This window comes from Procambarus clarkii, chromosome 44 (genome assembly GCF_040958095.1).
Source record: "Procambarus clarkii isolate CNS0578487 chromosome 44, FALCON_Pclarkii_2.0, whole genome shotgun sequence".
Taxonomy (NCBI): domain Eukaryota; kingdom Metazoa; phylum Arthropoda; class Malacostraca; order Decapoda; family Cambaridae; genus Procambarus; species Procambarus clarkii.
Window position 1 is genome coordinate 17,753,268 of NC_091193.1, and position 12,796 is coordinate 17,766,063.

The following is a 12,796-nucleotide window of genomic DNA, read 5'->3' on the forward strand; positions in this document are numbered from 1 at the left end:
ATATATATAAGTACTGTACATATAACATCTCGTCCTCAGACCAAGTCCATATTGATGGTTTAGTGAAGCTTCACTGTCTATACCAGTGGCTTAATGAGACTTCACTGACCGTGTCGGTGGTTCAGTGAGGCTTCACTGACCGTGTCGGTGGTTCAGTGAGGCTTCACTGACCGTGTCGGTGGTTCAGTGAGGCTTCACTGTCATCTACAACATGCTTTCTGCTAGGGTTATAGACTTATATGCGGCTTATATTATTGATAAACTTTGCAGTTTTATTAATAATCTTTAAAATACATTTTCATATTTTACTAACTTAAACTATTACAAGTTATTGATTATTTTAATTAAGACATTTATATTTACAACATTTAATGTCATTTTCAACTTTTCTGTCAATCTTACAAATATGTGACTTGGATATATCAAATACAATATCGCTCGCCAATAAATAGTGTAAAGTTTAACAATAAAAATCACAGTAGCACCGTAGTATATTACATTAGTGATAATTTAAGACATACGATTTTTCTTTAACAGAAAGATTAAGATAGACGTTGCGCTCTGAGGTAAGAGGGTGACCATGTGGACGGGAAGAGTCCGGCCTGCACCTTGACGGAGCAGCACCTCAAGCATGTCGGGTCTTAAGAAAGCTCGAGCTGTCTTCCCCGAGGAGGAGTATGTCCCCGAGGACGACAGTGACGGAGAGGACGAGCACGATGACATGATAGGACAGAACGTGAGTCACTTGCTTCAGGGCTTTTAATAAGACTGGGTGTGTTAAGTTTAATATATTGTGGTTTTTCTTCTTTCTTGATGAATTTAATGATGAATTAGTAATGTAGAAAGAGAGAGAGAGATCTTGTTAATTTTTTTAGAATGAATTAGATGGCTGATATTGGTGTGTTTCAATATGGAAATTTGTTTTGTTCTAGTTTGACCCATTGTTGATGTGACGACTTACACTGAATTTTGTAACTAGCTCATCAAGATTGTAACTTGCTTAGCTAAATGAATTGTGGGAGTTCAGTCCCTGAGCCCATTATGTGCCTCTGTAACCCTTTCCACTACCGCCCACAAGATGGGGATGGGGTGCATAATAAATAAACTAAACTAACTCTAGTTCGACTCGTTTTCTCGGGTGGGTATGGTCATTTCTTACATTAACTCGTTTTTTGTTTGAAAACTGTATATATTGTTAGGCTAGGATGTATTGGTATATGTTAGGCTGTATTGGGCTTGGTTAAGTTAGGTTGGGTTATTACGTTTCAAAATTTGTTGGCGAATCGTCTTGTGTACGATGTGACTTGTATCCTTCTTGAGACAGTTCGGGTTCAGGCATAATTTTCAGTAGTTCTTGAAGAAAATAGATAAGTTTTAGTGTTTTATTCATGTTGCCTGGAACATTTGTTCAGGCTTGGTTAGGTAAAGGGTAAAATAAGTGGTTATAAGTTAATGTACCATAACACACATTTTTCATGTCTAACAAACTTAACCAATGTTATACAGTCAAATCATTCGCAGGTGTTTTGACAACGCTCATTTTCCAGTTATCAACACTAAATGAAATGGATTTAAAAAATTATCACGCTTAACCCAATTCAACCTAATCCAACGTAAGCTTAGCTCAGCCTAACCTAACCAACCTGAATTTGCTGAGGAGCACCATCTCTTGTGGCCTAAAAGGGACCAGGAAAGCCAGTAACTTTTCAAGGTGCCCATTAAGATCGATAAACATAAATATAATTCATGATTTTAACACTTGGGAAAACACGCTTTTTCAAAATGCCTGTGTATGATTTGACCGTACTCTGAATTACCTCACTCTCGCCATACCCTGGGGTACCTCACAATTTCACACTGATCCCCATTGTCGGAAATAGTTCAACCTATCAAAGTGTCATTCGGCCAACGATTGACCCTACCTAGGATGCAACCCACAAAAGATGCCTAACTCGTGGATATTGTTTTACTGCTAGGTGAACCAAGGCTTCAAGTGTAAGAAAACGTGTCCAAACATCTCGTCCTGCATGGGAGTCGTACATGGGACCATTCGGTTTTGAGCAGACTTTTTTGGTCACTGTGCAACAAAACACTTCTGCAGTATTCCATTTTGGAAATTGGGAGAGATTGGAAAAAAATGCTTCCCTTTTTTGTTGTGGAGAGACTCTTGATGATAATTTTTAGGATGCATAAACATTTTCTTCAGTAACTTCCGTGGCACAGAATGATCCAGCTGGGATGCTTGAAAATTGTGAGGCATCATTCATATCCAAGGATACGGCAAAAATTCAACCCTTGAGCATCCTATTATTTTTCCTATTCTATTATTTTTTCCTATCATCCTATTATTTTTTCCTATCCTATTATTTTTTCCTATCCTATTATTTTTTCCTATCATCCAATTATTTTTTCCTATCATCCTATTATTTGTTATCAAGTAACAAATGAAGCTCATTAATATTGTGGCAAGCAGTACCTTAAATCTTCTGAATGCATGCTTTCAGAGGAGGAGTTGACTATAACCTTGGATTGCCTATAAGCAACTTTATGTAGTGTATTCAGGTGATTGAAACCTTTCCAATTACTAGATGGGTCTGGGCTGCATAAGCAAATTTAATTACGGTACTAGTATGTGTAAGTATGTAGTTGAGTACAAATATAAATTGCTTAGCTTAGAGACTGGCATGGTCCAGCTCATGAACTCATTATTGATTTATACATATTAAACCAAGTAATTAGCTTATAAGACTAGAACTTGCTTAGCCAAATAAATTTTTAGGTTCAATTCTTGAGCCCATTATGTGCCTCTGACCTGTTCCACTACCACCCACAGGATAGGCATGGGGTGCATACTAAATGAACTAGACTAAAGTTACTAGACTATAAAAACATTAATGTCTTTCAGGTTAATGTTGATTTTGAAGGCTTCCAGGCCAATGATGGAGACTTCCATGGCATAAAGAGGCTTCTTCAGCAAAATTTTCGTGGCTTAAATGTTGATATATCAGGCATCGCAGACACCATTATTTCTCAAAACTATGTTGGCTCCGTTATTAAGGTAAGTACTGTACTGTACTTGCTTATGAAGCAAGCTTGTTAGCTGCAGGTATTACATTGATATGTTACTGTATAGGGTAAAATGGGATGATTCAGTAACTGTATCTTTAATTTCATGCTGGTGGGCTTATTAATGTCTCCTACCCCATATTTATTTTAATATACCTTCTTCACCAGTCTGCCATATTCCATTTATTTGAATTGCCCAAACTATCCTGGTATGCTCTTCTCAATCTTTTAAGTTGATTAATTTTCCCCTTTCCCTTTTTTTTTTATTTTGTTCAGCAAGTGGGTGGTGATGATGACGAAGACGACGACGATGAAGATATGCCCACAACCAGTGAAGAGGATGCTGAGCAAGTATTTGGTGTGACCACCATTATCAACCTAACATCCAGGAAAGTTAGTTACCAAACTGTGTTGTCTACTGATCCAGTTTCCAACTTGCCTAATATAACAAATGTTTACAAAAAAAATTAACCTTCACTGTTTCCATGTGTATAGAAATGGAATGAAATGATGAAAGTAGATTTGATTTATAGATGACATTTTGCGTGCAAGTGCTTTATTAAGATTGTTAGATTTGATAAAGCAAATACAGTATTGGTAAAATGTCTGTAAATAGTAGTTTATTCTTTGTCAGTGTCTGTTTTTCTACATCATTATTACCAGTTTGTGCTCTATTACTATGTAGGTTTCTTAGGTTATGATTGGTTGTAATGGAAAATAATTGGTTGTATACACAGTAATGTTGTCATTCTAGGTACAAATTTTCCCAAGGAGTGTTTTTTTTTTTTAATTATATAATAAATTAAATATTATGCAAATAAAGCATCTACATTAAGTGCTGTAATTTACAGAACACCAGACATAAATTATATATATATATAAAAATCATAGAAATAAGTGACTGTAGGGATTTTAAGGGAGGTACTAGTATTTTTTTGGTGGTGGGGGGGGGGGGGGGGTTCTACTCTGTACAGTCACTTTCTCTTCTGTAACTGACAATCTGTAGCAGCTTCCAGCTCCAAACTCTGATTTTTATTTTCAGCACTTATAAGCAGTCATTATAAGATTCCTGGTTTTTGCAAAACTGGGAGAACACCTGCTGGGTGACCACAGATGCTTTCTGCAGTGAAAGTTTAAAATAGGCCACTTCAGTATGGATGGTAATATTGTAAACTTAGGTCATAGATCATGACTTGTTAATATTTGGCATTGAGAAATTACACTGCTCTCGGATTGGTCTGTCTAGGTTAAATCAGTTTGTGTAAAAGATGTAAGGAATCTATGATGAATTGCTCGTGTTCTTAATGGTTTATGAATAATGTAGTACACTACTTCAATAGTTCCTACTGCTAAAGGTTCTTCTCTGTATACTTTAGATGGCTAAAAGATAATAGTTTTCAAATGGAATTGTCAATGACCTTTACTAGGGCCATAGCCTTTGAGGGTAAATTTAAGCTTCCATGCATCCAGCCAAAAATTAATTTCACTAAAAAATAAATATTTAATACTTTTACCCGTGATAAATTTGATAAATGTAATTTTACAGGATGAAAAATGCATAGCAGAGCTCAGAACAGCTTTAGTTGAAAAATGTTCAAGCCATGGTAGTGACTCGACTAGTCGGTTGCTTCGTGACATATTGGGCAATGAAAGCAAGCATGTGGGCCTCCTTATTTCTGAGCGGCTAGTAAACCTTCCCCCACAGTTCTCTCTCCCAGTGTTTGAGAGCTTAAGGTTAGTATCTCTTGCGGTTGAACACAGTCCCTAGTGGACTGTTATGATATGCCTTTACTGGACAGTATTGTACTCTCTTGCTGACATAAACAAAAAAAGTTACAGTACTATGTAGTGCTGCAAAAATACTCTAGTATTTATCTATTGTAGTAGTTTAATGCCTAGAATTAACTTGTCAACTTTTTGTGTATATTCTCAAAGAGAATTTACAAGCTATAGTATAGGGGCCCAAAACTATACTGCATGATCTATACAGTGTCTCAAAATGGGAGTGATCATCATTATCTTAGAACATTGTTTCTAGGTAATCTTACCTATTTTAATTTCTGTGCTGTGTTAGTCATTGCAGAGAATTTTCTTGCATAACACTTAGACTGAATTGAATTTATATTTTCTTGACTGGTGCTGTGTCTCGCTGGATCAGTACGTGTTTAATAATTACAAACGTTAGTAGTTGCAGGCAGTATAGAAAATATTGCTGTATTACAGTGGTCAGCACCCCACCACTTCAGAAGGAGCATTGTGCACCTGGTCTTCTGAATTGTCACTACATAAAAATGCATTCCCTTCCCTACAAACCACTTCCCTCTTGCTCCTTGTGCATTACTTTATCCCATTTATCATTCATACTGCCTGCTTTTTTTAAATGACTACTCGCCATGTCTGCCAACCCCTCATCATGCCCCTCCTCTCCTACTCTATATTTAATATACCTTCTTCACCAGTCTACCATATTCCATTCATTTGAATTTCCCAAACTATCTTGGTATGCTCTTTTCAATCTTTTAAGTTGATTAATTTTCACCATCTATATCTCCATGATATTTACATTTTTTTTATCTATTTTTTTTCTAATACTGTACTGTACCTGAGCCGGGTCGGCCGAGCGGACAGCACACTAGACTTGTGATCCTGTGGTCCCGGGTTCGATCCCGGGCGCCGGCGAGAAACAATGGGCAGAGTTTCTTTCACCCTATGCCCTTGTTACCTAGCAGTAAAGTAGGTACCTGGGTGTTAGTCAGCTGTCACGGGCTGCTTCCTGAGGGTGGAGGCCTGGTCGAGGACTGGGCCGCGGGGACACTAAAAAAAAAAGCCCCGAAATCATCTCAAGATAACCTCAAGATACCTGCATGCTTTTCAGATAATCCATTTTCACTGCTCTTAGTTTTATGCTCTTACCGCACCATTTTATCCCAACTATACATAAAAGTTAGCACACCTCTTGGAGACCTCTGACTGCATCTGTTTCAGGCTTGTTTTTCTTGGCCAAAGCTTTCATTGCATCAACCACTTTCCTTCTTGATTGTCCTTATGCTTAACTTTGACCGCATAAATATAACTTAAAAAATTTAACTTAACCTGGGGAAGGTTGTACGAGTTTTTCTGGAAGTGATCTGATGCTGTCCACACAGGCCTGGCACACTAGATATCTGGAGCTTCATGCACAGTTTGCAATCATTCCGTTATTCTTATTTTAGGTGCCGATAATTAGAATAAGCAGTAATAAGAAACATTGGCCAATTCTTCAGATACTTAAAATGCCTGTAACAAAATATATTATCTGGCCCCAATGAAAGTACAAGTATTTGAAAGTCAAATTCATAATATAAATTGTTTCAGTATACTGTAGTGCGTGTGGTGTGTAGCCGACTCAAGGTGGTGATGACATTGAGCATGGTAACTGGCATTGTAGCCTCTGTCCCATAAAAATCATTCCAATGCTATTCTTAGCTCTTTAGATACAGTATTTTAATTCATTGGCAGGGGGACAAGCAGGCAGTTTATACATACAATATATATGTTAGCCTTGTATCAAGGAATGTTGGCATGAGAGTTGACTTGGTTCTTTGAGGATTTTTGTTGTTCTTCACCATTTCCTTTGTTGAAGTTAAAGGTTCATTTATATATTCTTTCATGTAGACCTCCTACCATTACTCAGAGGTTCTTTTGCTTTTCAATTTGCCACTTAAATCATGATGGCAATATGGTAGCACTTACCAAATGTGGAGTTTACACTGTGTAGTCATTTTGCATGGCTGCATTATTGGTGTAACTTCCTATATGTGGTTGGTGTACATTATATTAAAAATAATTAACCTTAATATGGAACCTTACAGTACTCGGCTAATAATATTTTTAGTCTTAATTCTTTTTCCATTTAGGGTGAAGCATTGCTTTGTGTTTTACCCTGTCCAGCATTTTAACATTCCTTCCATCTACTTGTTTATTTTTGTATAGTACAGTAGGTCGTATCTCCTGTCCAACCACTTGGACTGGACTATACTGTAGAGTGACAGCCTTGTTTCTTGCAGGTTGGCATTCAATCCTTGACCATCCAAGTGGTTGGGCACCATTCCTTTTCTTCCCTGTATCCTAAATCCTTATCCTCATATCCCTTCGAAGTGCTTTATAGTCATAATGGCTGGGTACTTTCTTGATAATTACCTCTTAGCTCATGTCTCCAGGAAACCTGTAATATGCTGTACATTGTTATAGAAAGAATTTAATTACTGAATTGGGTACAACTATAAATATAGGGCAAGTTTTGAGGTGATGGTACATGTTTGAAAAGCATCGGGGACAAAAACTAGGAGGTATGACCTCACTCCCTGTAGTCATTGATATGTAAGCACCAAAATGCTGCAGTGCCACCACCCCATGCCCATTACACTTCTGCATGTGGGGCCGAGGTGAGACAATTCCAATCAGTCGACCAATCCTCCACACCACCATCACCACCACATCTCTACACGCCACTGCTGAAAAATTCCAGTACCTCCACATTGTTAGTTTATCCACACCCATCCCTAACAGAAGCCTGCACACATTGCAGAGCCTAAACTCTTTATACAACTGTGTGATTACAATGCCATGCTTTTATCCCAAGATATGGCCGCCCCTGGATTTATTTTTTGGATCAGCAATGAGTTGATTAAAAATTATCTAATTCAGTTAGTAGTATGATCTGATAATGTATAATGGAGACTGTTGTTGATTCTGTAATATCGGTTATTATCTCTACTTTGCAACAGGAAGGAGGTAAATGAAGCGAAGGCAAAAAATATGCCTTATGATTTTGCATACCTATTGTTGATTTGCAAAGTTTTCAAGATGGAGAAGAAAAAGAAGAAAAAGATGGTCGAGACTGAGCTGTGGAGTAACCCCGAAGAGGAGGTCATTGCTGAGGTAAGTGTGTGGGATACTCAGAGGTAGCAAGACATGTTTATTATGTGAATTATCTTTTTAAGATGTGAATCTTATTTTCAGAGTTTTGAATTTTATTATACTTTCAATTTATTTATCCTCTAGGAGAGTGTTGCAAACTTTGAATACTGCGTGAAGGGTGATACTGGTATGTCTGGAGACTGGGATGACGATGATGATCAGTACACTCCATACCGACGGGTTCTTCTCCTCAATGCTTCACAATTGGCAGAAATAATTGCTAAAGTCAAGCAAGCCATATAACGGTAATAAAAATCTATAATTACAAACTTGTGTTTCAGTAATCAGTCTTTGAACAAAATACCACAGCTTAGGCCCTAGATTTAAAAAAAATAGTGGACATAGTATTTTTTGAATGCTGAACATTGTTTTGTTCAACCTTGTCATACCTGGGGGTGCAGATAGGTGAATGCTTCTGTATTGGATTCCTCCCTAATGTTGTCTTTAGGTGCCTTGCATATTTGTTGGCTTTGTCTTGAGGCTTTGCAGTGTCGGATGGGCTTGTCTCGGCTCAGTGGGGGCCTTTAGCTCTACCACAATCCAGAGCTTAAATGTAGAAACCTGTGTTCCATTATTACACAATGGATATTGCCTTGGATACTTCATGCTGACCCTACAAAGTACCTGGTCATGCTTGTACTGCAATCCCCTATTTGAAAGCCCTGCTCACTCCCCTTTGCAATCTTTTTACTGAATGGATTGCCTGCTTGCAGGCTTATCTGTGTCTGTCCCTAATGCGTCCTTGTATTGTGCCTACCTTACCCCCATGAAGGCTCCTTGCTTGTTAAATTTTGTATCGGAAATTATTAGATATTAGATATCGGATAAATAAATGTCTTAAATATCAGAACTCCAGTCTGCCCTGACCTTCTGCAGTTCTACACTGGCGGGTGCAGACAGCATCCATTACGAGATGATTCGCCATCTGCCTCCTTGCTCCTGTCAGTGTTTGCTGAATATTTATAACCGTATTTGGGAGTAGTAGTCAATCCCAGCGAACTGGCTTGAGGACTGGCTTCTTCCTATTCGGAAACCTGGTACTCACGGGTCTTTCCCAAAGGATTTCTGCCCCATTGTCCTGATGAGTTAAATCTGTAAACTTGTTGAACGTGTGGTCAATGTGCGTCTGATGTAGTTCCTTGAACACTATTGCCATCTCTTCCCTTCTCAGTTTGGATTTTGCAAGTGTCAAAGCACGACTGAGACTGATGTATTAGTGGCCTTGGAGGTCTATATTCATTCTGCCTTTGCTGTAAAGACCATCCTTTTCTGTTGTTGCCATCCTTTTTGATTTGGAAAAGGCTTGTGATATGACCCTGGAGATGTATTATATTCCAACTCCATTGTTTTGGCTTTTGTGGCAATCTCCCTTTTATTCCTTAAATGCTTAGGGTCTAGCCATTCATTTAATGCGAGACTTGGTAGCACTTTCTCCGACATTTTCAACACTACAAAGATGTTCCCCAAGGTAGTGTTCCGAGCACTGTTCTATTTTCCCTGGTTGCCCCTCAATGGTCTTCTTGCCTTCCTTTTGGCATTTTCTTGGCCGTTTGTGTTGAGTGTTGTTGGAGTGATGACTCCCTTTTTCTCCGTCAACTTCCACTTGCGATTGATGCTGTCTTCCTAGGCCTCATTCATGGTTTCAAATTCTCTTTTTGATTAAGACCTGTGCTATGACTTACTCAGAAGCAGGTCATTCTTCCGAGTAAAAGTCATGGTAAAAATCCTATGTCATACTATGGTAGTCCCCTTCTGTACAAAGATTCTGCTAAACTTTTGGAGTTAATCTTTGAAGTTCTTTTGTCTTGTTTTCCCCATATTTTACTCAGAGTTGAATGCTTTAGAGCCCTTCCCTTTCCTCTTCCCTGTATTTCCTTAAATTGGCATTCGGATACTGCTGCTAAGGAGGCTATCCACACTTGTCCTGTCCTAAAAAGGCATTCCCTATTCAGATTTCTACCCAGTCTACCTAGCACAGATTCCTTGATCTGTGCTCTTTGACAGGGTCATTGGTCTTCTGTTACTTGTAAACTGCATGTTTTTAAAGGTAATCTGGCCGCCTGGCCTTTTTTCTACCACCATAACCAGCAGTGTGAAATGGCTCTGGCGAGGTTACGTTGGCCATACACGTTTAACTTATGGGGCACATAATGGAATGTCACCCTGCTTATTGACCAAACTGCATTGTCCCTCTTAGTCATATACATCCTTGTTGAATGTCCTGATTTTTAGGACATGCGCGTCGCTTCCCACCTGACCCTTGCGGTCACTTGCCTTGTGCACTTTTGTTCTCGTATTGGCATCCTTAGTGATTGTGCTTTTTGAATATCTTGCAACTTTAATGGTGCTACATAGTCTTCCTGGCTTGGCACCTTCTTTTGATAATCACTTGCTAAGCAATTTTTCCAGTCTGATGTACATCTTGAGATGTGGGCACCATACTACTGCTGCATATTCTAGTTTTGATCTAAAAAAAAGTTGAGGATTCTTTAGTATTTCACAATCCATGTACAGTCAGCCATGTGCTTTATGAATGAATGCCTTAAAAAAAAAAAAAAAGCCTGTTATCCAATTTAGGTTAGTTCGGGTAACTGGTGGGGCAGGCAGTCTGAATAAAAATGTGCATTGAAGATGGAACTAGTTTGCCCAGTGACCATAAACAATGCCATGAGCAGTTTTCATACACTAATGGATGGCTCAGAAGCTTTAAACTCTGCCATGGCATTAGGTGCATTAGAGTACATGGTAAAATGCAGTCTGCTGAGGTTACCTAATCACCATTTCAGTCAACCCAACATTATCATCATCCACCACCAAGTTTTCTATCTAAATTACAATGCTCCAACTGTAATAAAGTTAACAAGCGGATCAGAACTTCTCATATCAGTGAGTACAAACAAAACACTAGAATTTCTGTAACCAAATTATCAGTTATTTTCCCCTACCTTTTCAGGATGACGGACCACTTATCCAAACACAATAGGTTATCCGTTCGCTGTTCCGAGGGGTTCGGAAACCATGTAGCCGACTGTATTTAAAAGCAATTCTGAAGTTGGAAAATGTAGCATATACTCCTTGCACAATGTTCTTTGTGCTCCTCTGGTGACAGTCTACTATCCAGAACCACCCCTAGATCTTTGTTAGTTCTTTAATGCCTTTCCACATAATTTATAGGTTTGTGGCAAATTTTCTCTGTTGCTCCATACACTTGTTTTGGCTTGGGTAATTTTGAAGAGCATGACTATCGTCTAGGTCTCATAATTGACAAAGTTCAAATTGTGATAAGAAAACACCATTTATTTTAATGTTTCTTTACAAATAATGATGACATGTTTTCCAGTTTATGGAGTATAAATATGAATGATTTTATGATTGGTTATTTTAAAAACTTAAAAACTCGTAAATATGAAATGACATATATAATCTCATAAATTATCTTAAATTTCATAATATAGAAGCTAACACAGTTAAAACAATATCCTATTAATATAGTTCTTTGCCCTTTATTATGGAGGTTTGATATACGTGAAATAAAGGTACACCTTACTGCTCATGTATGATGCATTTTATACTAGAGCAAGACTCTTTTTAAGTTACTGCCTGTATGGGCGATGAATTGAATATTTATGTGAGGTACTACATGTGGGTGAGGCACTGGATGTCACTTATGAAGAAGTGCATTAATGACCTCTGCAAGGTATTGCATAAATGTAAATGTGTGTGTGTGTGTGTGGGTGGGTGGAGATATTGCATGTGGAGAGGCAGTGTGGTGGGGTGACAATTACCTGGTGTTGAAGTGAGGTTTGTGCATGATCCAATGCAACTGTTGAGTGCAGGCTTTAGTCTGAATGAGCTTACATGTGTATGGTGGTCAGTTGTGATTACAAACATCATGCAATTGATCTTTGCAACCATGTTACTAAAAATAAAAATTTTCTCAATGCATTGAATAAAAATTGCCTCCGATGTATTTTTTCTAAAATTATTGTACTGTATATGCAAATAATGTGAAGATAATTTTATATTAATACTATTACAGCATTAACAATTAAATTATTTTTGTTATACTTGGATATCTATTTGTACAGAATGTAGTTTTATAATTGTTTAAAAATAAAAGTTTATCCTGTAAAAATTTGGATTTGAACACATGACTACCAAAGGGACCTTACCAAGTTGCTTGAAGTTTTGATGCAATAGACCATTCTTTGTATTGTAATTTTCTTATTTGAACCAAAAAATCTGAAATATGACCCCTCATTAATATACATATAATTAAATTGAATACAGAAGATAAAAGTAAAAGGCTTCCATACAAAACACACACATTCAGAACCTTGTATACCTCATTTATAAGACCAATCCTGGAGTATGGGACTCAGCATTGCCCATATTTAGTCAAACACTAGTCGAAGTTAGAAAAAGTTCAGAGGTATGCCATCAGAGTAGTTGCCGAGCTGAGAGGAAAGACTACTGGCATTTAACCACATGATACTGGAAGACAGAGAAGAGAGACAATTACCACCTACAAAATTTTCAGAGGAATTAATAGGGTAGATAAGGACAAACCATTTAGCACAGGTTATATACAATCAAAGGGATACAGGTGGAAACTTGGTACAGTACCCAAATAAGCCACAAAGATAATATAATGTCTTTCTAATGTCAGAGTAACAAATTGAATGCATTAGGAAGTGGAGGCAGACTCCATACACAGTTTCAAATGCAGATATGACAAAGCCCAATAGGCTCAGGACCCTGTACACCAGTT

At 37.9% G+C, this 12,796-nt stretch overlaps 1 protein-coding gene across 1 annotated transcript; it reads left to right on the top strand.

Moving 5' to 3' along the window:
• Positions 1-458: 458 nt before the first annotated feature.
• On the top strand, positions 459-12,160 carry LOC123745384 (protein BCCIP homolog). The gene is made up of 7 exons (XM_045725888.2): positions 459-736; positions 2,906-3,058; positions 3,343-3,459; positions 4,613-4,800; positions 7,833-7,986; positions 8,110-8,270; positions 10,979-12,160. The coding sequence occupies exons 1-6, from the start codon at positions 632-634 to the stop codon at positions 8,266-8,268; spliced, it is 876 nt and encodes a 291-aa protein (XP_045581844.1). The 5' UTR covers positions 459-631; the 3' UTR covers positions 8,269-8,270; positions 10,979-12,160.
• The last annotated feature ends 636 nt before the right edge of the window (positions 12,161-12,796 follow it).